The 26344-nt window shown below is 45.6% G+C and overlaps 1 protein-coding gene across 1 annotated transcript in view; it reads left to right on the top strand.

Moving 5' to 3' along the window:
• The window catches only part of SLC25A29 (solute carrier family 25 member 29), a 62857-nt gene that overhangs the window by 13439 nt on the left and 23074 nt on the right, over positions 1 to 26344 (top strand). Inside the window, exon 2 of the mRNA XM_029597937.1 lies at positions 11237 to 11280. Within this exon, the coding sequence (XP_029453797.1) occupies positions 11237 to 11280 (44 nt within the window). The remainder of the gene's footprint in view (positions 1 to 11236; positions 11281 to 26344) is intronic.

Here is a 26344-nt window from a genome sequence, read left to right as displayed (position 1 = left end):
GAGGATTTCGGACTGGAGTTACCTTTGCCGGAGCCGGCCCGTGCCAGTCTTTATTGGTGGCTAACCCCGGACCATCTTCTGCAGGGAGTGGACTTGGAGCCTCCGTCTTGGAGGGTGGTGACAACGGATGCCAGCCTGTATGGCTGGGGAGCAGTGTGCCAGTCCCGAGCGGTTCAGGGGACATGGTCTGCCCTCCAGTCCACCTGGTCCATCAATCGTTTGGAGACCAGGGCGGTACGTCTGGCCTTACGTCTCCTCCTACCGATTGTGCGCGGTCAAGCAGTACGAGTTCTGTCGGACAACGCGACCACGGTGGCGTACATAAATCGACAAGGCGGCACAAAAAGCGGGCCAGTGGCGATAGAGGCGGCGTTGTTGATGGCCTGGGCGGAACGTCATTTATCACGCATCGCGGCCACCCACATCGCAGGGGTAGACAACGTGCAGGCAGACTACCTCAGTCGGCAGCGCCTAGATCCCGGAGAGTGGGAGCTGTCGGCGGAAGCGATGAACCTCATCGTTCAGCGTTGGGGGGTTCCACGATTGGATTTGATGGCGACTCGGCTAAATGCGAAAGCGGAGCGTTTCTTCAGTCGCAGGCGGGACCACGGATCAGAGGGCGTAGACGCCTTGGCTCTTCCGTGGCCTCGTCGTATACTCCTTTATGTGTTTCCTCCGTGGCCCCTAGTGGGGAAGGTGTTAAGGCGCATAGAGTCCCATCACGGTCTGGTTATTCTAGTAGCTCCGGAGTGGCCACGTCGCCCGTGGTTCGCGGATCTCGTCAATCTAGCACTGGACGGTCCACTGCGGCTGGGCCATCTTCCAAATCTTCTCCGTCAGGGTCCGGTATTTTTCGATCTGGCGGATCGCTTTTGTCTGGCGGCTTGGCTTTTGAGCGGCGGCAGCTAAGGAAGAAAGGTTACCCGGACGCCGTGGTTTCCACTCTTTTGCGGGCGCGCAGATCTTCTACTACGCTTGCTTACGCTAGGGTTTGGAAGGTTTTTCACACCTGGTGTGGTACTCTAGGCATTGCGCCCCAGCGTACCTCTGTGGGGCATATTCTTACGTTCCTTCAGGACGGGCTGAAGAAAGGTTTGGCATACAATTCGCTTAGGGTTCAAGTGGCAGCACTGGGGTGCTTGAGAGGTAAGGTTGAGGGACTCTCTCTTGCATGTCATCCTGATGTTGCTCGTTTCTTGCGAGGCGTTAGGAACTTGCGTCCTCCGGTGAGGGCTCCCTGTCCTACCTGGAGCTTGAACCTGGTTCTCCGTGGTCTGTGTTCGGCCCCTTTTGAGCCTATTAAGTCGGCTTCGCTGAAGGACCTAACGTTCAAGACGGTTTTCCTGGTGGCCATTTCGTCCGCTCGTCGGGTGTCGGAACTGCAAGCTCTTTCGTGCAGGGAACCATTCTTGCGGATTTCGTCGTCGGGAGTCTCGTTACGCACTGTTCCTTCCTTCTTGCCAAAGGTGGTTTCGGCGTTTCATGTTAATCAAACAGTGGAATTGCCTTCCTTTTCGGAGGAGGAGCTGCAGTCTTCTCAAGGTCGAGATTTGAGGCGTTTGGATGTCCGTCGGGTTCTCCTGCGGTACTTGGAGATTACTAACGAGTTTCGCAGGTCCGATCATCTTTTTGTGTTGTGGAATGGTCCCAAGAAGGGGCTTCAGGCGTCCAAAACTACTATCGCGCGCTGGTTGAAGGGCGCGATTCAGTCAACGTATATTGCCTGTGGTAAGCCTGTTCCTGAGGGACTTAAGGCTCATTCGTTGCGTTCTCAGGCGACTTCGTGGGCAGAGAATCAGTTGGTGTCTTGCCAAGAGATATGCAGGGCAGCCACTTGGAAATCTCGGCATACGTTTGCCAGACATTATCGCTTGGACGTTCATGGTCCGCCTGCGGAGTCTTTTGGAAGCAGCGTCATTCGAGCGGGACTCTCGGGGTCCCACCCCAGGTAAGGCGGCTTGGGTACATCCCAGCTGTCTGGACTGATCCTGGTACGTACAGGGAAAGGAAAATTAGGTTCTTACCTTTGCTAATTTTCGTTCCTGTAGTACCAAGGATCAGTCCAGACGCCCGCCCATGGTGTCTGGGAGTCCGCTCGTATTCCGTTTTCTCGAGGACTAATTTTTTCTCAAACTGTTTTTCAAGCGACTTGCCAAGGTTCGGCGGTAAGTTGTCATTGTTTTGTAGTTGTCATGGCTATTGTCATGCTTGTTCCTTGTTATTCCTCAGGGAAGTTTTTGCTATTGTCATGCTTGTTCCTTGTTATTCCTCAGGGAAGTTTTTGCTTGTTCTGGCCAATGAGTTCTAAAATATATCGATAAAATTTGACAGTGGCTACAGTGGTCCTGTCGTTATCTGCTTTGATATCACATATACTGAAGGATCGCAGGTGGCACACCAGTATATCTAGGGGGTGTTTTCAGTTTTCTCTCTGACTCCATCTGCTGGAGAGGAGGCACAACCCAGCTGTCTGGACTGATCCTTGGTACTACAGGAACGAAAATTAGCAAAGGTAAGAACCTAATTTTCCTATCCTTCGGAACTTACATTGGCTCCCCATTAAACAAAGGATACTCTATAAGGTACTCACTATCATCCACAAAGCGACAAACAAACTAGCCCCCATCACATTAAGCTCTCAACTCCAACCGCACACTTCCTCCAGACCAATCAGAAGCGCATACAGAGGATCACTGCATGCTCCGCAAATAAAATCATCATTGAGCAAACGAGCGCTATCTTCAGCAGGCCCACACCAATGGAACACTCTTCCCCCAGATCTCAGATTAGAACCCAGTCATCAAGAATTCAAAAAAAGACTGAAGACTTTTCTCTTCCAACAAGCTTTCCCAGACGCTTAATTCTTTCTGTGACGGACAGACTTCCTAATTTACTAGATATCCCTTAATTATGGACACTGTATCAAATACTACTTTTAAGAACATGCAAAAGGGACAATTATCTTGGAGCTCAAAATTCATGTTTTTTCTTATATTTATTTGGCTTTGCTTATATTTTTTGTTTTTTTTTATTTTTTATTACTACGTTAAATAGTTATACTTCTTCATATTTAAAATATTATACTCTTTATTTATGTTCCAGTTAAACTATTATTTCTTTATTTAGTACTATGTTAAATTGTCAAACAGTTATACTGTTCCATATGTTCTACGGTTCCATGTAAAGCTCCGCTCTCTGTTGAGCAGTTATTCGTTTTATGTAAACCGGAGTGATTTGTAGTCTCTACAAGAACTTCGGTATATAAAAATTAAAAAATAAATAAATAATAAATAAATAAATAGAAGGACTAGGGGGCACTCCATGAAGTTAGCAAGTAGCACATTTAAGACTAATCGGAGAAAATTCTTTTTCACTCAACGCACAATAAAGCTCTGGAATTTGTTGCCCGAGGATGTGGTTAGTGCAGTTAGTGTAGCTGGGTTCAAAAAAGGTTTGGATAAGTTCTTGGAGGAGAAGTCCATTAACGGCTATTAATCAAGTTTACTTGGGGAATAGCCACTGCTATTAATTGCATCAGTAGCATGGGATCTTCTTAGTGTTTGGGTAATTGCCAGGTTCTTGTGGACTGGTTTGGCCTCTGCTGGAAACAGGATGCTGGGCTTGATGGACCCTTGGTCTGACCCAGCATGGCAATATCTTATGTTCTAATACTACTGCCCCTTATCCATAAGGTATGGAGATACCTCAACAAAATGTCATGGCTAACTAAATTAAAGGTCATTAATAGATCCAGTTGGACAAGAATACCAGATACTTCACTATCAAGTCTGCAATACAGCATATTCAGCAGAAACAAGTCTAGTTTCTGTTCTGGGAGTTTTCTAAAGCCACAATGGTGGCTATCTAAATTATTTTGACACTCCATAAACTCTTCTAACTAGAATAACACACTTTTCAAGTACTTTTCTTAGAGAGAGCAGATTTAATATTGGATGACTAATTCTATATTTTGCTGTCTAAACAATACAAATCAAAATGCATTAAAGTAGGTTTTTTTCACTGAATCTACACCACATATTTTACACATTTTGTTTTTATGAAAGAACAATTATAGAAATATCCCAAAGTTCATAAAATAAATAAATAAATAAAATAAATCAGCAAACTCAAATTAGCTGCAGTTCAAAGGATTGCCTTAAGGCCCATCATAGAAGTTAAGTAGAGCCCCCTGTATCCAATCACAGTAGCTGAGTTGACTCAAATACTCCTGGATGAAGAATCAAGTTATTTCTGTCATATGAAGTGAATTTGAAGCAAATGTCAATTCATACCAGACAAGGAGCTGCCAGAGGAACTCTGGGATAACATCATTCTAAAGGTACAGCTCGGGGAAAGATTATTTCAGTTTGGTGGAATATCCCTAGGGACCTTCATTTTTGGGGTTTTTTTTTTGTTTTTTTTTAATTTTCTCAGGATTTTCAGGGTTTATTATGACAAGAACTAAAAAGAGAAGAAAATCAGTGGAAAAATGACTATTTTCCTGGGTAAAATATTGGAGTTATTTCTGATGGATAGAAGCAGAGACAGTAATACAATATTAAGCAGATTCTGCATCTGCACCTCCAGGCAATGCTTTTTAATCATCCTAAAATTAGGGTGAAAATCGGGTTAAACTGAAAACAAAGGTCCTCTAAATATCCCTTGGGAAACAGTTTAGCACATCCCAGACACTGCTGCACTCAGGCCACCTCTCCCAGGAGCCATGGGTTAAGGAACCTGCTGCGGAAGGTTGCTGTATGACCTAAGATTACTACTGCTACTAAAATAACTACTGCACACTCTGAGAAAAATGTCGACTGTTCCACAATTTCAAGCTTATTCCATAGACATGGCCTGAATGTGAGGGGTGGCATGAAGGCAGCCACTGCTGAAGAAAGGCTACGTGGTGTGCCGCATGGCGTTTGCAAAGAAACACTTAAGGGACACTGCGCACACGTGGGGGGAGATTTTGTGGTCTGAGACCAAAGAGGAACTTTTCTGGAGTTTCCACGTTAAGCGATGCACGTGGCATACAACAAACAGCACATCAGCCTGCCGACCCCCAACTCTGCAGTAAAGCATTGCTTTGGGGATGCTTTGCGGCAGCGGGGGACAGGGAGGCTTATGAAGATACGAGGAAAAGATGGATGTCTGTCAGAGACTGCTCCTTGAGGAAAACCTTTTCCAGTCTGTCACAGACCTGAGTCTAGGGAAAGTAGCCTTTTAGCAGGACGATGTGCTTTCTAAGCAAAAGCAACAATGCAGTGGCTCAGCAAGAAGAAAGCAAATGTCCTTGGGTGGCCCAAAGCTAAATTCAGTAGAAAATCTATGCCAAGATGAAGGCTGGTGTCCATAGATGATCCCCTGCCAACCTGAAAGGGCTTGGAGTTCTTCTGTCGAGGAGGACGGGTAAACTCCGCACCATCCCGCTGTGCAAAATTAGTAGACACTTATCCTAAATGACTCTTGGCTGTTATTGCTAAAAAGGGCTTTCACCGTCATTCTTAATTACTTTTGGAATATTTCTATATCTCTTTCATGGAATATGTGGTGTAGATCCGTGAAAGCAATGCCTACCTTTAATACGTTTCCATTTGTATTTTTTTTAGACAGCAGAATGTGAACATTGTATAACGGTGTGAAGATGTTAGCCACCTGCTTACAGTGCCTTGCAAAACTTAAGATGTTACCATTTTAATGTACTACCAAACCTGTTCCAAAGGTTGTTTATAATCTACAGCACGCAAACTCTGAATAATGTATAAAGGGGAGTTGTCTTAAATGCAGACAGCTTGCTTGTACTCCCTCCAAACTATCCAATAGAAACGCAAAGAATTCTCATCTGTGCCCTTGGCTTGTGTTCTCTGTGTAATTTATTATCACCCAGACATGCAAGTCTGATCAAGAAAGTATTGTGAATATGTGAGAGTGGAACGCTTTGTACTTTTCAATTTTCTCCTTGTAAAATTGCAAAAATATACAACCCCTAAGTAAAACAGCCTTCACTGGGGGGTTAATAAACACAAAAAATCCTCATACATTCATTTTGAGAAGCATCTGAATAAATTTGAAGGTGTTAAGAACAGTGTGGATTTCAGCCTGTGTTGAGGCTGTTACATAAATAAGGGGTAGGCAATGCCAGTCCAGGAATGCTGCAAACACCTGGTTTTCAGGATATCCACCATGAACATACATGAGAAAGATTTGCATTCAATGCCTCCACTGTTAAGGAGGTGAAGGACATTTATTTCGGAAAATAATTTTTTTCTGTAATAGGCCTGGAGCTTTGGACCTCTGAGACTAGAGACAAATTATTTTTCCTTTCGGAAAAAAGTGAAATATTGGCCTTTTTTCCATCTTAGCCTTGAGAAGGGAACATTCGTTATATGCAGTATGCCTCTCTATTGGACTAAATTTTATAGTTATTTTATTGTAGTTTTAATCTTTTAGTTTTTATAAGAATTATTATTGTAGGTTTGCTGTTACATGTTTTGTAATTATGATTTATTTTTGGTAAACTGCACCGACCAGAGATGCTCTGAGTGAGCAGTATATAAGAGTGAATAAATAAATGTCAGATTTATGTGGACTGCAATAAGCATACTGACTGGAACAAACTAGTATGGTCTAGGGATGTACATTATTTTTAAATGAATGTGTAAAATGCAACAAATGAGGGCCTCCCTGAATGAAATGAACCGTATTCATTGCATTCGTTTAACAAGACTGTATCGGGCCTAGGCTGAGGCCCAAAGCAGGGGCCATGGCCTATGCCTGAGTATGATGCCAGGGTCTCAGTCTAGGTCTGGGCCCCCTGAAAAATTTCACTTCTCTGATATGTCGAGTAGCCCAGCTCAGGCCTGGTGCTGGGTCCCAACACTTGGGCCTCTGCCTAGACCAGGGCCCAAGCCTGACACTGCAGCCCAGCGGCCGCACCCTGATCGCTTGGCCTCAGCAAAGGCTGGAGCCTGGGCCCAGGCCCAAGGCCGGGTCCCAACGCCTCGGCCTAGGGTAAAGACCCAGGCATTGGAGCAGCGACTATAGCATCCTCTTCTTCTTAAACCGATGCCTTCCAGTGGGGACGCACCCCAGCATACGGCACCATTTCAATGTTCAGCATTGCCGTATAATGCCATAATCAAAGTTAACTCCTGGCGTGATCCCAGCTTATGAAGAAAGAAGGAAGACACAGTCATCTGAGTTGCAAGGCTTGGGGTCCAGACATCGAGATCAGGCTTCTGGCCTACGTTCAGGTTGAGGCCCTGGCATCAGCCTCCAGCCTAGACCAAGGCCCAGGCATTGGGTTCTGGCCTCTGGCCGAGATGTCAGCCTTGCATAGACAGAGGCTGCAGCAACCTACTGCATCCTCAGCTGAAATTTGTGGGGGCAAAAAACTCCCGAAAAAGAACAGAAAAACAAAAACATTTTTTATCCCTGCACACTCCTAGTTATAATCAAAGTAAATTTTCAAAGTCACAATTCATTATTTCTCTGCATTTTTTACAAAATAAAATAAAAAACTGAAAAGTGCTGCTTGTATAAGGTATTCAGCTCCTTCAGACTAGTACTTGGTAGAGCCACCTTTTGCTGCAACAACAGCTTTAAGTCTTTTGGGGTAAGTTTCTACCAGCTTTGCACAGTTTTGGAAGTGACTTTTGCCCATTCTTCCTGGTAGATTTGCTCCAGGTTATTCAGGTTGGTTGGATGATGCTTATGGATTGCTTTGGCCTCGTCCTTGGGATCACAGTCCTGCAGAAAGGGGAACTTTCTCCCAGGTTTTAGTTTTTTAGCAGACCGAAGCAGGTTGTCTTGCAGTATCTCCCTGTATGTTGCACCATCCACCCGTCCTTCAATTTTAACAAGATGCCCAGTCCCCGCTGAGGAAAAGCATCCCCACACTTTACTGTTGGGATGTGTCTGCTGAGGAATGGGCAGTGTTAGGTTTTTGCCACACATAGCGTTTTGAATTTTGGTCAAAAAGCTCCACTTTTGTCTCATCTGACCACAACACTTTATCCCACATGCTAGCTGGATCACTGATGCTTTCTGGCAAACTCCAGATGCGCTTTGTGATTTTTCTTCGGTAATGGCTTCTTTCTAGCCACCCTCCCATGCAGGCCAGTTGTATGCAGAGCCCTCGATATGGTTGACTGGTGCAGCTCCACTCCCTTCTCAGTCACTGAACTCAGTAGCTCCTGCTAAGTGACTGTTGGCCTCTCTGGGGCTTCCCTCACAAGTCTCCTCCTTGCTCTGATGCTGAGTTTTGAGGGATGGCCTTCTCTAGGCAGTGTCTGCATGATATGATTTATTTATTTTATTCTTTTCTATACCTGTGTTCATGACACAAGTCATATCACATCGGTTTACATCAAACATGGGAAATTAACAGTCGTCATAGCTAGAGAGCTGCTGATAGATGCAGCTTCCACTTCCTCACAATTGATCCAATGCTGCTCACTGGGATATCCAAGCACTTGGATATTATTTTGTAACCTTTTCCTATTTTGTGTATGTCTATTACTTTATTTAGTGCTTTTTTTATACCGACATTCATGATACAGATCATATCGGTTTACAAGGAAAGAAGGATAATAATGTTAACAGAACCATAGAAGAAGGCAGAAAGTTACAATAAAATAGGGGTACTGGAATTGGGGAGGAGAGAAGCCAATAGCAGAAGATAACTCATTAACTATAACAATAACAGATCATTTACAATAGATCATTTACAATATCTTTAATTCCCTTAGCATGCTCTTTGCTCTTTATTTGCACAGCTTTCCTTCAGATTTAGTCTGATCAGTGGCATGAGAATTAGGGTTTTTTTTAAACCAGAAAACCTGAATTTTTATTTATTTATTTTTTTTTTAAATGCTTCGCAGGTAGAGGCCAGTTGTTAGGGCAATATCTTTCATCTGTGTAAACTCTGAGCTTCCACAGCATAGGGGTTGAATACTGATGCAAGCAGCATTTTGCAGTTAATTTTATTTTACAAAAAATGCAGAGAAATAATGAATTGTGACTTTGAAAATGTACTTTAAGTGCATGCTGGTTTGCAATAAAAATACTATTCAGAACAATCTATGTAAGTGCCATTTGTGATCCACACAAATCTGCTGATTTTTTAGGGGGTAAAATACCTTTTCAAGCCCCTGTCTATCTCCTGTCTGTTCATTGTAGAGATCCTGAAAACCAGACCTGTTTGTAGCACTAGAGAGCCACCGTTGCCTAACCCTGACCTAAGTTGATTGGGCGGCTAAGGCTAGTTGGTTTTGCCAATCATAATACAGGCAGCATGACAAGGAATGTGTTACTACAGAAAGGTCAGTTTATTGATCCTACTTCTTCCTTCTAGCAAAAAATACTCCTGGGGGAATTCTGTGCATAAAAACTTAAAATTCTGCATAGTTTACAATGGTCAAAATAACACAACTTACATGACAGTTTTTAAGTAATTACATTTTAAATTAATACAGAAAAAAGCTATTACTTAAATATGCAGAATTTTAAATATTTGGAGCAGAATTCCCCTAGAACTTCACTGAAGGAGTATCCCTTCCACTCACTCTCCCTACTTCTCTGGCCACTTTGCCCTCTCAGGCCCCAACTCCTCCACCTACCAGTATCTCTTCCCTCCACCCTATCGCCACTCCGAGTTTGACCCCTCTCTCAATACTGCCTCTCACACAGGCTCCCTCTCTCTCACACACAGGCTCCCTCTAATACACACACCTTCATACAGGCTCCCTCACTCTCTCGCACACACACACACACACATCCCCTCATACAGGGCCCTCTCTCTTGCATACACACCCACACAAGCTCCCTTTCTCTTTCACACATACATCCTCACACAGGCTACCTATGTCTCTCTCTCATGCACCCCTTCACACAGGCTCTGTCTCACACATACACAATCACTTCACCCAGGCTTGCACCTTCACATACACATGATCCTTTTTTCATACCATAAGCTCCCAATCTCTCACATACATACACACTCCTTCACAATCTCCTCATATAGGCTCCCTCTCTCTGAAACCCACTCTCAAGCACCCCCTCCCCCCCCCCCGATCTCTCTCACACCTGCACTTTCTCACACCCTCCTGCTCAGCCCCCTGTTCCCGTATACCCCCTCCCTCGCTTCTCACACATTCATTCTCACCGGGGCCTTCATTTACGCTGTGAGCGGAGCGCGTCCCGCTTCATCTTTGCTGCAAACACGCACGCTCCATTTGCAGCGTGCCGGGGCCTTCATCTTCACCACAAACAGCTTGCGCTCCATTTGTGGCCTTCATCTTCACCATGAACGGCACATGCTCCATTTGTGGCGCGCCGGGGGCTTCATCTTTGCCGTGCTCCGTTCGTAGTAACTGGAGCCTTCATCTTCTATGCCATTTTCTGTGCAGAATTTGGCAATTCTGCATGGGGGGGGGGGCAATTCTGTGCCCCGCAGTAGCACAGAATTCCCCCAGGACTAACAAAAAAACAAACAAGAATGACAGGCTGAATTCGCTTCACCAAATTAATCTTTAAAGCAAACCTTGATGCTGATTATCACAGATCAGCATTTTCCAACCCTGTCCTCAGGACACATCTAGCTAGTGGGGGTTTTCATGATATCCACAAGGAATATGCATGAGAGAGATTTGCATATATTGGAGACCCAGTGCAGGCAAATCTCCAATGCAGGCCAGGAGAGGTGTGAGAAACACTACCCCATGGTTGAAATACTTACCTGTCATAAAACCCACCCTTAGGAGAAAAACCCCCCTACCCTTATATAAAACTTCCAAGGGACTCCACAAACGCGTGCTGTCTCAGCAGGGGGGGTTAGAATGTGTCTGCGGCAGAGGAGAAATGGCCTCCCCCTCCCCCCCCCCAGGCAGCATTCCAAGCTGCAGAAAACGTAAAGTAAACTGAGAATGCGCATGCCCCATTGCCACTTTGGCTTTTTCTTTTTTGGTGACTATGGATGTCTCAAAAGCGTTAAGCAGGTTTGCAGCAGTTGGTCAAACAGCCTAGAGGCTGATTTCTGTTTCTTTTGTAACCAATGATTAGTGGCTGGGCACCACGCTCCGTGGGTTTGTCAGAATGTGCTGCAGACACGCCCGTGGCCTTCTACTGCTTGTAAAATACCGAGGGAAAGATTGTGGAATCAGCGGACAAATTAGGGCCTTCGATCTTAAAGCCATGACCTCAGACTCATGTAACTTTAATATTCATTTATTTTTAGGTGCTGCAGGTGTGCTAGTTGGACACCCATTTGACACAGTTAAGGTGGGTACACGTCAGATTTTACTAAATTTCAGTTCTATGCAAGTGTCCAAGGAAAAAGTATATTGAGTTCAATTACATTAACATAACTTTTTAAAAACAAAATTTACATTCAGGTTTTGTTTCCATAAAATACTGAAGTCATCATCCGCACCCACAATTTTTTCTTGCATGTTGCTATATTATAAACAATTGTGTGCTTTGGGTTTTGTTGTTGCAGGAGCAGGTTTTGTTAATGAGTAGTGTATGATGTTTCTCTAAATATCCCTTAATTAATCTTATTGAACTGAATCCTTGTAAATTGCCTTGGGGACTGATAGATTGTATCCAGAAGGGATCAAAGTAGTTCCGAAAAGCTCTTACTACAAGAGAGAAGAGAATCACAAATATTCTCTTGTTGAGGCCAACTGAAAGCAAAGCAAGCGGCCTGTTCAGTATTCCACCTGGTGGTGCAAGCATGAAGCTGGCGCAGCAAAGAACAGAAGTGGTGCCACGCAGGGTTAGACCGAAGGTCCACTGAGCCCGGCATCCTGTCTTGGACGGTGACTAATCCAGGGCACTTGGAAGCACCCAGCAGATCCCAAAGGGTAGATCCATTCCTTGTTGCTCACTCATAGGGACAAGCGCTGGCTTTTCCCCCTAGTCTGCCTGGATAATAACGGGTTATGGACTTTTTCTCCAGGAGCTTATCCAAAGTCCTTTTAAACCCAGCTATGCTAGATTGCCTTGCCCACATCCTCCTGCAACAAAGTTCCTATTTACCTGTTCCACTCCACTCCTGATTTTATAAACCTCTGTCATATCCATTATATGAATGTGCCAACATATTCAGAACTGAAAGCTGCTTCAAACAAGTCAATAGAGAATATTACAAGCCCTGCATTACATTCACTCCCCGTTTTAAAATCTGAGCTGCTTGAGATGGGGTTTTTGTACATAGTTAACATGAATTAAATGAGCAACCACTTTTCATAGTGAAGGATATATGCCAGTAGTTCAAGGGAAATTGCTTTTTCTTTCCCAATATTTACCAAACACACTGAATTAGAGTGTAATATAGAAACAGTCTGATATCCAAAATGTTATGGAATTACTGAAACTTTAAAAAAAATTGATTTAGAGACATTTTAAGTTAGTTGTAGAAGAGAAATGGATGCTGTTAGAATAAGCACCATGTGGGGCTGTTTTTTTGTTTTTTTTTACATTCTTAATCTGTTTAATTACATTGTAAAAATGTATGATCTTGCAATATTTTATCAGAATTGCTCCTGTTCAGCTCGAGGCATCTTGCAGTCTAGCAAAATGAAAAATCAGAAGGACCACATTCCAGCCTTTGATGTAACCGAGTACTGTATTGACGCTTCATTCACTGGAAAAGCCTAAATAAGCCAGTCTAACTGGTTCCAGTGAAAAAACCACAGGACCCGGCCCTATAACAGATGTGATTTTGGTCAATAGCAAGTTGGTTACATAAGAGCCCATTAACTAAAGTGACTTAACTTGGGCAGTTGGTGCATATTTGCATCTCATTACCAGCAGCTGTTAAGGTGGAACAGGTTGATATACGTGTATTAATGCCAAAAGTTAACTAAACCTCATTTCTTGTTGAAATTTCTTCCTAAATCTGAAGATTTATAGATTATAGCTGGATCCCTTGCAGATAGCGATATCCTTTGTTAGAGCAATGTGAGAAATATCCAAAGCTGCTGAGTTGTACCTGAGCTTTGGAGGCCTTATTGGTCTCTCACAGGGTCTCAAAAGCTTGTGTCCAACATCAATCAATGAATTATTCTTGTGTTGGACTTGGGGGTGGGTGGGAAGGAGAAGACACCTCTGATCTTTAACAACCAGCAAAGAAAGCAGAATTGCTTACCTATAACAGGTGTTCTCCCAGGACAGCAGAATGTTACTCCTCACACATGGATGACATCAGATGGAGCCCAGCACACTGATGTTGGCCCAGCATGCCACTATCCATGGCGAGGTCCCTCTTCAGTCTTGTAACATAGAATTACGAAATAATAAAACAAACATCGGAGAAACCCAACTCTGTGGGGTGGTGGGAGGGTTTTGTGAGGACTAACATCCTGATGTCCTAGGAGAACACCTGTTACAGGTAAGCAATTCTGCTTTCTCCTAGGACAAGCAAGATGGTAGTCTTCACACATGGATGAATATGTAGCTACAGGCTGCTCCTGAACTTTACTAAACCCACAGGAACCCAACCTAGTACCAACAGGCACAACTCTGGTGCTGTGGAGAACAGAAGGAGACAGCCTGAACCCAAAAAAGGTCCCCAGGCCAGAAGAGTTGAATTCTATAGCTGAAAGAGATTCCGAAGGACAGACTGGCCGAAACTGCTGTCATGTTGGCTATTCCTGTCCAAACAGTAATGGACAGCGAACATGTAGAGAGAAATCCACATTACAGCCTTGCAGATCTCAGCCGTGGGGACTGCTCACAAGTGGACCACCGAAGCTGCCTTGGCTTTGGAGTGAGCCATGACACAATCTCCAAGCTGAAGGCCCGTCTGCACAGAGCAGAAAGAAATACAATCTGCCAGCTAGCTTGACAGTGTTTGCTTGTTAACTGCAACTCCCAATCTATACTTGTAGAAAGCGATGAAGCGCTGCGAAGACTGCCTGTGGCCTGCCGTCCACTCGAGGTAGAAAGCTAAGGCCCTCTTGCAATCCAAGCTAAGCAGAGCCCATTCACCCTGGTGTGAAAGAGGTCTGGGGAAAAACAATTGACTGGTTAAGATGAAAGACAGTCACCACCTTAGGGTGAGTACGGAAGACCATCCTATCATGAAAGAACTTTGTGTAGGGCGGATACGTCACCAAAACCTGAAGCTCGCTGACCTTTCATGCTGAAGTGACTGCAACCAAGATGACCTTCCAGGTCAGGTACTTCAGATCACAGGAGCACAGCGGCTCGAAAGGATCTCGTATGAGCCTAGCCAACACCACGTAGAGATCCCAGGATAACAGGAGGCCACAGGGGAGGCTTCAGCTGAAGCAGGTCCCGCATGAACCAGCCCACTATGGGCTCCACGGAGACAAGTGAACCGTCAACACCTTGGTGGTAGGCCCTGATAGCACTCAGGTGTACTCTGAGTTGGTTTTCAGACCAGTGTCCGAAAGGTGCAGCAATTAGCAAAGCAACCTCGGAGTGGGGCAAGAGAACGGATCCAAGCCATGACTCTCACATTAGACAGAAAACCTCTTCCACTTCAAGTTATAAGACTTCCTGGTGGAAAGCTTCCTGGAAGCTACCAGGACCTGAGACACGCGATCAGAGAGGTCAAAGGCTGCAAAACTAGCCTTTCAGTATCTAGGCCTTCAGAGACAATTCTCTGAGGTTGGGATGGTGCAGCCTGCCCAGATTGGTTCTTTGACAGAGAGATCCTGCAGGAGCAGGAATCAGACCTGTCTTGGCCAACAAGGGGTAATGGAATCATGGTCCCCCCATCACTCATTCCAACTCCCTCACCAAAAATGGCCCACCTAACCTCAACAAGGGACAGATCCCTAACAGTGGCAGGTCCAACACTCTGGAACAGTCTACCACCTCAACTCAGGCTCAACCCCATAACCCAGTCTTTCAAAAAGAACCTTAAAACATGGCTCTTCAAAAAAGCATATCCAACAACCACCCATCACCCACCATACTAAGATGAGCCCTCCTCCCCCACCAGCACACACATCACCCCCTTCCCACAACACCCCTCACAGAACCGCATAATCCTTTATTGTGGTCAACCCCAACGACTCAAGTTTTCTTGTTACACATGTTACAAAGTTTTAATGTTCTTCACTACCTTTGTTATAATTTATAAGGACTCTCCACAGTTCAATTGTTACTCATGTTACAAAATTTCAATGTAAAATAAGAAGTCTATGTTAATAGATTTCTCTGTTACCCTGTAAACTGGTGTGATATGTGTAATTGAACATCGGTATAGAAAAATAAATAAATAAAATAAAATCCTGCTAGAGCTTCAGGAGAGAGTTCATCACCAGAGGTAGCGGTAGATATGCATGCAGAAAACCCATGTCCCAATGGCAGGCAAAAGGCGTCAGAGTTCTGTCTCCTTTGCACAGGGAGCAGAAGTGGCTCACCTTGTTGCAGGGGAGGTGAAGAGGTCCATGTCCGGGATCCCCCAAAGGCGGAAGATGCGTTTCGCCACTGCTTGATCCAGGGTTCACTCATGGAGTCTGAACTCTCGACTCAGCTGGTCTGCCACCACATTCTCTGTTCTGGCCAGGTATATGACCCGGAGCAGCATGCCCTGGGTCTGAGCCCAGGACTAAATCTGGACATTCTCCTGACACAGGAAGAATGATCCCGTACCTCCCTGCTTGTTGATGTACCACATCACCACTTGATTGTCTGTCTGTACCAGGACTGCCTGGTTGGACAAGCGATCCCGGAACACCCAGAGCACGTACCTGATCGCTTGGAGCTCCAGGAAGTTGATCTGGCATTCAGCTTTCTAGGCGGACCAAAGACCTTGCGTGCAGAGGCTGTCCACATGCACACCCCAACCCAGGGTGGAAGCATCTGTGGTAAGCACAATCTGGGTCGGGGAAGGGGGGAGGGACTGAAAGGGAACTCTCCTGCTCCAGATTGGGCAGACTCTCCCACCAAGATAAAGAGGTCTGGAGAGGCGGTGTGACGCAAATGCATTCACTGGGGTCTTGGGTGGCTTGCTGCCACTGAAACTGCAGGGTCCACTGAGCCCTCCGCATATGCAGGAGAGCCCAGGGAGTAACATAGACAGATGCAGCCATATGACCCAGCAAGCGAAGCAGAAGCCTGGCTGACACCTGTCTGCTTCGGCAGACTAGACGCGCCAGACATTTATTTATTTATAATTTTTATATACCGACATTCTTACATCCGATGTAAATCATACCGGTTTACATTAAACAGAATAGCAGGAAATAAATTTCCATAGTCTAATACAATGAACATTTCTAATTAAAATTGTTAACAAGTGAAAAGAAAAGGTAAAGAATTGGAATAAAGGTTAAATAATAGAAAAATATAAAAGATTTATTTTTTTATTTATTTTTTTTTTTTAGAAGCACAAGGGTTGCACGAAGGGGAGAGCATGCCAGAGCAAGTGCCCAATCTTGAAGAAGAAAGGACAGGGCCTATGATGTGTCCAGGTGGACACTGATAAAATCCAACTGAGGCGATGGGTGAGATGGGATTTCAGGTAGTTGAGGGACTCCGGAACCTGAATGGTCAAGTGTTCCAAATAGGGAAACAAGTGCACCCCCAGCCGGCAGAAGTGCACAGCCACTACTGCCAGGCATTTGGTGAAGACCCATGGGGCCGAAGCAAGTCCAAATGGCAACACTGTCTACTGGAAGTGGATGTCACCCATGAGGAACCACAGATACTTCTGAGACCAGGGAAGATCTCGATATGGGCATATGTGTCTTTTAGGTCAAGGGAGCAAAGCCAGTCCCTTCTTTGCAGGAGGGGAATCAGAGTGCCCAGTGAGACCATCTTGAACTTTTCTCTTCACAGAAATGTGTTAAAGGCCCTTAGATCCAAGATGGGGCAGAGCTCCCCTGTTCTCTTTAGAATCAGGAAATAGAACCCCTGCCCTTAGTGATGCAGTGGTTTGGGTTCTACTGCCCTGGCCATTACAAGGACGGAGAGCTCAGTCCAGAAAATTTCCTGATGCGGGGACTGGCCCCACAATGAGCAGGGGGAGAGTCCGCAGGGACACCCAGGAAGTTCAACCTGTACCCTTGACGAATGATGGACAGGATCCACTGATCTGAGGTAACTTGTGGCCTGTGATCCACAAAGGACCATAGTCTACTTCCGACTGGAGGCCCCAACGTTGAGGATACGGTTGCAGAGCTTATGCTCCCTCGCAGCCCATAGCGGGGCTCGGGGGCGCCGGCTGAGGTCTGGGGGTCCACTGCTGCCTAGAGCGGCCCCTAGAAACCACTCATGGCGTACAGGCATGTGAGGTCAGAGGATAATATTTCCTTTAGCGATAGAAAGACCTCCTGGTGCCCTGACACAAGGATTTCCTGGCGGAGGACGGCAGGTCCAACGTACTGGCCGAGAGATGCTGGAGAGTCTCATGGTGATCCTTCAGCTGCATCACAGCATCCCTCACTTTATCTCCAAACAGATTCTCGCCAGAACAGGGCAGGTCTGCAAGCTTCCCTTGAACTTCCAGATGGAGATCCAAGGCTCGGAGCCACGCCATTTTACAGGCACAGATGCCTGCCACCACCACTACTCTAGCTGCCATCTCAAACACATCATAGGTGGAATGCACTTTGTGCTTGCCACACTCCGAGCCTTGCTGAGTGACTGCCGAGGCGGCTTCCTGCTGCTGCTGGGAGAGACACTAACAACTCTTGGACCTGCTTCCAGGGGTTTCAAGTGTATTGGGTCATGTACAGCTAGTAGGAAGCAATCCGGGCAAACAGCATAGCACCCTGATACACCTTCCTATCTAAGGCATCCAATGCCCTATGCTCCTTACTCTAAGGCACAGAAGTGTGGGTACGGGAATGCTTGGCCTTCTTGAGGGCAGATTCCACCACCACTGAATTGATGTGGGAGCTGACTCCTCTCAAAACACAAGACCTGCTGTACTAAGTAGATAGCATCTGCCTTCCGGTTTAACGGAGGCACCGAGTAACTCCTTAAAGATGTCATGGACGTGAACAGCCACTACCTCCTTTGGGCATCAATGAACTGGAGAAATTCCAGCATCTTGTGACTGGCATCCACCTCTGCCATAGCCTGCTCAAAGCCCGCAAAGGTTAGATCCTCTGGCAGGGACCTGCGCCTCTCATCTGGAGGAGATGGGTCTGAGGGAAGATCTCCTGAGTCATCAGAAGACAACTCTTCTGATGACTAAGGGATCATATGGTGCATCCCTGACAACCCAGGGATCATATGGTGCATCCTCTTCACTAAAGTTCCCTGGGGGGCCTCATGGAGGGCCCCCGTCCAAGCCTCTTAGTTTTGGCACTAAAGGCAAAGAGGCCACAGAGTGCATCTACACAGAGGGCACCGGGGATTGGGCCAGGGAACACTGGGCGCAGTACCAAGGCCCTGACGGTGCTACGAGCTGCGTCACATCGTCCTCAGAGGAACCCACAATGGGGATCACTCTGAAGGAAGGAGGTCTTAGTTGCCGCTGGGGTACCAAGGGGCCCCTGGGCTCCGATAGCTGCTGTGTGGGCAAGTCGGCCAGCAGGATGTTGAGGCAGTCCAGCAGTGGTGCCAACATCGCAGGGGCAGGCTCAGACACCAGAGGAGGCACTGGTGGAGCCAGCAGCTCGATGCCCTGAAGAGCTCAGAGCACTGCCAGATGCACCCTGTGGTCCAGCTCTTCTTGAAAATCTGCAGAAGGCAGGACAGATGGAGGAAGAGAAAGAAGAGGCATCACCAGAACTCTCTCAGAGTCCTGAGGGAGCTCGGTGCCTGGCACCGATATTATTGGGGAACGCTTGGGATTCCCTGGTTAGAAAGGGGTTGATGCCTCTTTTCTGCGGGATCGCTTCAGGGGCATCACGGTGGTCACCAGTGCCAACCTGAGCTAGGTGCCATGTGAAGACTGTGACTAATGGCGATGTGTCCGAGATTTCTTTTGGTGTTCGGCCTGATCTTTCCCCGGTGGCAAGGATGGAGACTATCCCGATGTCCTGGAGTGTGACGACACTGATGACGGCCTATCTCTGGCTCCTCTCGAGAGAGAGGGCCCCGGCAGAGGAGTGGACAATGAGAGATCCATATCCATTAGCTCCCCACGGTCCTTGGGCGGCGATGCACCCGATGCCAGAGTCAAAGGACCAGACTTTTTAGACCTGAAAAGCTTCTCCATCTTATCCAAACAGACTCGACAACCCTTGGAGGTCATTTGATCGCAAAAACAATGCCCCCAGGCAGAGGATACAGACCTCGTGTGGATCCTTAATGGACATGGTCCGCGGGCACTGGGGGCAATGGCGAAATCCCGATGATGCCATAAAAAAAGAGCCGGCAAGCAGCCTATGACCAGCAGCTACCGAAGAGCGACACTGCCGGGAATCTACCACAAAGAACGAGAGAAATTTACTGCGCCACCCTATAGAGGCACAGACAAGGGAAAAGAGGGACCCGGTGCAGACAAATTGAAAACAAATGACTGGGAAAACGCTGAAGAGAGCAGCTCCACAAATATGAGGCAAAAAGCTGCATGGAAAAGAAGAGACTGAAGAGGGACCCTGCATGCTAGGCATGCTCAGCTGCCAGTCAAAGTTTTCCGTGCCAGGCTCCATCTGATGATGTCACCCATGTGTGAGGACTACCATCCTGCTTGTCTTAGGAGAATCTAGTTTTCTCTGACAGAGCTCTGAGCCATAGATGACACCCCAAATTTCATTTTTGTAAATCTGCTTTTCAAACACTTCGGTCTCCTCTAAGTAGTGAAAGTGTCTGCTTTTCCATTTATGGTAACTTTTGCCAGAGAACATCCAAATCTTTAAAACAAACAAACAGCAGAGTACTCAATAACAAGACCTTCCCAGTTTACAGTCCAATATTTTCCAGCTTCCAATAGGTTTGCATTTGGGTTTGCTAATTTCACACTTAGGTGAGCTTTGTAACCGAGAAGAGACGCAGGCTGGGAGCTGCTTGAATCCCCATGGAAATGCTGCCAGCAGCAAAATCCCAAGAAAAGTATCTATTTTGGGGATGGGGCTTACTCATCATTTTTACATTAGTTTTGTTGGCCACAGGAAGGTTTAATTCAGCGTGAAAATGTTTTTGAAGAGAAACAAGTTTATAGTTGTAGGGTATTGCAATTATCCTTTTTTTAATGCTACATCTGCCGCATAACAGGGAGCAGTGTATTCAACCATGTGACAGAGATGCATAACCTTGCTATAGTCTAAATCAAAACTGCAGTTGCAGGTTGGAAGCGGCAATGGGCTCTCTTTGGATTATTGTTTTAATGTGTGAAATTGCATTGTTGCTTTTAACTGCCTTTACTTTCTGAGCTAGGGGCTGTCTTCATTAACAGCAAAAGTGTTACTTTGTTGTAGATGAGAGATAAGCCTCTTCACGGGAGAGTTACCTAGTAAGTATAGCCCAGGTGAATACTTCTGTTTCTCTCAAATCTTTTTTTTTTAATGTACAATTGGCTCAATTAAAGTAAACAAAAATCATAGCTCTGCAAATAATGAAATAATTTATGCCACACTGCTAAAGCTTCGAATTGGGGGAGGGGCGGGGGTGGCCTACCCATTCTTTGTGTGTTCTTCAATGGTGATTAACTTTACCAGTTGCATTCATCACTGCATCTGACTTTCCAACTGTGTGCATGTTCCTGTGACGACTGACATCACATGCAGAATTGGAAGTTGCACCTTTTCTGTAATTTCAGTAATCATAGCAAATTTGCAGCTGGCTAATTGTGGACAAATTACACCGCAAGGTTATTTAAATGATCTTATTTACTTGTTGGATAACTTGAAAGGAACTGGAAATCCAGTGGTTATAGCTTTTGGTGATGGTATGCTGGTACGTTTTACTACCTTAACGCAGCAGTTCCGTCCAGCGTCCACTACTCTGTATACTGCTGCTGACTGACACCAAATGGAGAAATTATTTACCTGATAATTTCGTTTTCCTTAGTGTAGACAGATGGACTCAGGACTGTCTCCCATCTCCTGATAGCAGATGTGAGACGGAATCAGATTTCAAAGCTGACATCACTCTACATATACCCATGTAGTAAGCTTAGCTCTTCAGTATTCTCCTTGAAAAGCCATTGTGGATATATGTTTGTTAAATAACTTGATAAAACTTGAACTGGTTCAACTGATTTCCAACTGGAGACCACTAGTGTATTCAACCAATTTACACAGACACTAGACCAACTATGGGTGTCTTGATGCCATGAGGCCGAGGACTTGATGCATTGGTCATCAATCATCGCAATTGTGCCATCAATTTCCTTCTCCTCGTAGGGGGGGAGGAAGACTTGCACTCTCATGAAATTCGCTTTAGGAGTCGCATCAGCAGGCCAATTTCACAACCATAACTGTCTTCTGGCTGCCATTACCGAGGGTACTCCTCAGGCTGATGTACGCACTGGGTCTGAGCTTACATCCGTCAGGAAAGCTGCTACAGGTTCCATTGTCTCAACAGTATACGTTCCAGAGTAATTTGCCTCTCTCGAGAGGAGTAAGCAGGAACTTAACTACCAATGCGCAGCAGGAAGCAACCTGCAGTATCATTGCTTTAGCGTCAAAGGCATGTTTAAGGATGGACTTCTGTCCTGAGTGTCCTTTAATGCAGCCCCTCCCTGTATGGGAATGGTTGTTTGCTTTGAGACAGCTTAGACTATGGCATCCACTTTTGGAAAGTGCAAGCGTTCCTTGGCCGCTGGTTCCAGAGGGTATAAGGCTTCCAAGGCCCAACCTCCCTTAAAGCTGGCCTCCGCATCGAGCCCGCAGTCTTGTGATGAACGACTAATCGATTGCAGTATTGGACGACCAATGCAGTTCCAGTTAGGATGAGTCAAGGTCACTGAGTAATTAACTATCTGTATAACTCAGTGAAGGGGGGGGGGGGAGATGGGGTATCCAAGGAGGGGGTAACTGTTTTTACGACAATATCTAACTGAAGATGGATTGTTTGAGGTCTGCTTAAGGAACAAAATCCTCCTCATTGTTGTAATTTTGTGTGGAAAACTTAATAAAAATTGTTTGACCATAAAGCTGGCCTCCGGGGCATCACACTCCAGGTCAACCAGTTCCTGGATGGCTTCCATCATCGGGAAGTAGCTTGAGGCTTTACGAAGGAACAGCAGAATGGACTTCTTCTTTGGTTCCGCCATAGGGTCCGTGCCTGGAAAACCCTGAGTCTTCAGATTCTGGGAAACAAGGGCTGGTAATTCATCCTTATGAGAGAAACAAAGCATGGTTCGGTATGGTTCCAGGTCTGGAGGGATTTCTCCTTCTTCTAGAGAGCCAACCATCAACCTAATAAGGCCAGGAGGATTTTGTGTTGCAGCCGAGGCTGATTGAGCCTGTATAAAGGCTTGCAGCCATTGGAAAAAATTCTAACCAGGATCCATATTAATCCCAGGGGGAGTGGGAGTAGGGGCCCCTGAGGTACCCTCCCTGTGGAGAAGTCCTTTCGGAATTGCATAGGTCCGGGGGGCTATCGATCCTCATACAGAGACGAACCAGGCTTTGGTTCCCCTGGGCTTCTTTACAAGGACGACATAGGCAGGCCTCTAGTTCAGGCTCTTAAGTGGCAGGCTGTGCAAGAGAGGGCCTTCTGGCCTTCTTAGACGCCGGTGCCATGGAATCTATGTCTAGGTGCACAAGTTTCACTGCGTGCGAGGATTTGTGAGCGGTTGTGGTTATGCGCACGGTGATTATTTGTGCTCAGCTGTAGTTATGTGCACTGTGAATATTTATGCGCGGCCTGTGCAGGGAGTGCGCTCCGGTGAGTGCGCACGGCCCAATTGTGCGCGCGGCTCCGTTTTGTGTGAGGCCTTGAGTTGCACACAAGCTGTGCACATCGGCCGCCGCAATGTTCTGCATGTACCGCCGAAGGGAAGGGAAGATGGCGCCAATGACCCCTGCGTGCAAGATGGCGCCCCCCATGAGGGTCTCCACCTGTGTGGACCCTTACACTGGATCAGGGCCTAGCCTAACCAAGGCTGCTCAACCCATCGGTGCTCCCTTTCAACTCGCTGGAAGCAGAGTCGGTACGGCGATCCGAGTTCTGGAGACCAGAGACCTGAATGTAAAGTTTCCTTCTTACCTGGTCTCATCGCTTACCGCTTGCGCATCGGACGGTCTCCAGCTGTGGGAGGAGAGGGTTTTATGCTCGGATGTGCACCCGCTGCCTTTAAGCCACTCTGGAGGCAAAGTCCACGCCGGGACCAAGGCATACTTCTGAGGGATATCGGAGATCACCTCAGGAATTCTCGACTAGGGGAGGGACCCTAAGGTTTCACCGCAGGAGAGCGGGGCTCTATCTTCTTGAGGTAAATCTTCTTCTTTTAAATTGTTACACTATTCTAGTGTGTGGAATAGTGTCCGCATCTGCTGGGAGACTGAAAATACTGAAGAGCTAAGCTTACTACACGGGTATATGTAGAGTGACGTCAGCTTTGAAATCTGACTCAGTCTCCCATCTGCTATCAGGAGAACACAATACCCATTGGTGCTGAGTCCATCTGGCTACACACTAGGAAATACTATGTTTATCTTGGCATGAAACACTGAGGAAAAAAAGAAACCTAATTATGGCCATATACCAGTAAATGAGTAGGATCCTGTGCACTAAAGCTAAGAGTTTCCTCCCAATTTGGGTCTGTAGCAGGGTTAAAAACAGCTGGTACCTCTGCCTCCATGTCTTAAGTATACCCGTGATGGTGAAAGCCTAGAATTCATGCTGAGGTTCAGCCTTTTTCATCCAGCTACTGCTATAGATACTAGATGTATTTTGTTTACAAAGATTACTAGTGGTCACACACACACTTACAGAATCAGCTTTGCACTGTGTGAAGAAATAGTCTTGATAACCTCATTTGGGCTTCTCGCACAATGAGATTTTGTTTAATGATATGAGACCATGAAACAAGACAGAAGAACATAGCTTAGGAATAACTAGAACGCAAAACTGCAGTACTAGCTAGAATCTTTCAGATGTAATCTTTCCTGTTTCTTGGCTGTAATGGTTCCACTTTTAGTTGTCTTCTTTGATCTCCTCTTTCCTGATATGTTTGTTTGTCTCTACACTGGTTTGGAATAAAATCTTTTAGTACTTCCACCCCATCTACTTCTGAAATGCTCCTTCCACTCTTCAGCTGTTGGAGCTGGCCTCCATAGTTTGCATGTGCCTATATGAGATTCTCTTAAGCCTCAGCACAGTAGCACCCTCGTTACGTACATTGAGTGATGATGGAAGTGGTTAACAAGGGTGACCCTTCAAAAATCTTAAAACACAAAAATCTCGATAGTGAAATAAAAATTAGTGAGGAATGAAGCCCTTCATTGTTTTGCTGAATTTCTCTGCCAGTTAAATTATCAAAAAATGTTTCTTCCTTCTTCTGTGGGAGAAGCTGTTCATGGTTTAACAGCAGCTGTAGCTGGTTTGATAGCTCTTCTTTCCATGGAAGCGGTCACTTCTTCTTAAGAGCTAGCACTCTGGCCCTCCCTTACAGGCTGACCCCAGCACAGGGCCGAGTACCAGGTGGAATTTAATGTGCTCTTATTGTTAAGCAGCTTGACAGAGGTCTGCCTACCTGCTCCATACCTTCTTCCTGAGGACTGGTAGCTTGGAAGGGGAGGGGGAGGGGGAATAACACCAGGCTTGAAGCAAAATCTTGGAAAACTACGCCTCCAAAAGTTAGAGCATATAAATACACTCTTTTTTTTCATCCGTTCTTGCTTTGTTTGTGAAAGTTGGCCGCAGAAGAAATTTTCTAGTCGCTGCTTTAATTTGCAGTTTAAATATGCAAATTAAAAAGTAGCAGAATAATAGACAAAGTAGGTTTAGTGCAGTTGAAAATCAAAAGAATTTTATATGCAAACCCCCCCCCCCCCCCCAAAACCATATGCCCTTCTCGATGAGATTGTAAGACTTTGTCTTCTCTTTGGATCGTATGCACATAGCTTCTTCAAGAGTTGGAAAGCTGCAATTTCTGCCAGCGGAGGAAAGTCTGAAGAAATTCATGACAGTTGACCCGAAGTCATGCAGACTAAAAAGATTAAGAAATCAAATCTGGAAGTCATTGATTTTTTTTTATATATTCTTCACATTCCTGCTCCTTGTCTACAAAGACTAGTTCAGTCAGTTCTTTGTAGCATTGATAGCATCAGAGTCAAGAAAATTCCATCTTCTTGTGATTTTTCATAATGCCCACTGCCATAGCATGACCTTAAGTAGTGAACAAGGAATGAGCATTTCTAAACCTGAAACTTCATTATAAAGCTGCTGTGCTCTGCTTCCTGTTCCCCTTGGAAACTATGTATATGTTTCAGATAGTTGCATGTGTGCTTCAACAGAACGAGGCTTAACATTGTGGACGACTTCAGGAATTTTGTTCCTTTTTCATACACACAGAAGGGTTGAATTAGCACAAGTTTGAAACTTGTGAGCAGTAGCGCCAATCGTCAAGGCCTCAACCCTGGCTACTGTCCATTCACACATCTCTCATCTGTATTCCTAATTCATTATATCCAAAGGGACAAAGAAATATGAAAAAAATAAAGTAAATCTTTCATTCACTCACCTACTTCTTGGATGATTAAGAACTATTGTGGGAGCTGAGCTTCTGCTTTCTCCATACTTCACTGGACTTGTTGAGATTTTGTGAACAAAGTCCAGAAACAAAATATGAACATTCATATAGTCTGCTGTGCAAGACAACTGAAACAGAGACAGGCATAGTTAGGTAGGGAGGGCTGTCCTTTTGTTTCATGTAATATGTGGTAAATTGCGTCAATGCAGACCAAGTCGGTTTTAGTGTGCGTTAAAACCATTTAGCGTGTGTTGAAACGATACAAAATGAAACCCCAACTGAAACGACACAGTCAAAAATTATTAGGCCGCATACCCCAACATAGTGTATTATAAATTGATAGTTTCATTTCATTTCATTTATTAAAATGTATTAATCGCTAAACACAACAAAACCGAGGCCTAAGCGATTTACAATAGTTTCCTGGTTTGGCAGCAGTATACATTGTGGAGTCAGAGACCTGTCTCTCACTGGGACTGGTGGGTTTGGGCATGTTGTGAAGGTGATGCATTCAGCACCACTCCTCTGTAGGACTGGAGCCAACTTGAGGCGTGCAACCTACCAATGGTCAAGAGCTCAGATTGTGAAGAGGCTTCCACTCTAGCCATCTTCAGCAGATGAGCACCTTCTGTTCAAATGACCTGCAGAGGGTAGGACATTTTAGAGCTAAAATCCCATAACCTTGTCCTGCATCCTGAGGTTACCCCATTTCAGTGCTATGGTACACTATTTGTCAATATCCGGTAGCTAAAACATAGAGAAAGGATC

Source organism: Rhinatrema bivittatum, chromosome 4, assembly GCF_901001135.1.
Source record: "Rhinatrema bivittatum chromosome 4, aRhiBiv1.1, whole genome shotgun sequence".
Lineage (NCBI taxonomy): Eukaryota > Metazoa > Chordata > Amphibia > Gymnophiona > Rhinatrematidae > Rhinatrema > Rhinatrema bivittatum.
Note: the sequence above shows the minus strand (reverse complement) of the source record. Positions and strands in the feature narration are given on the sequence as shown.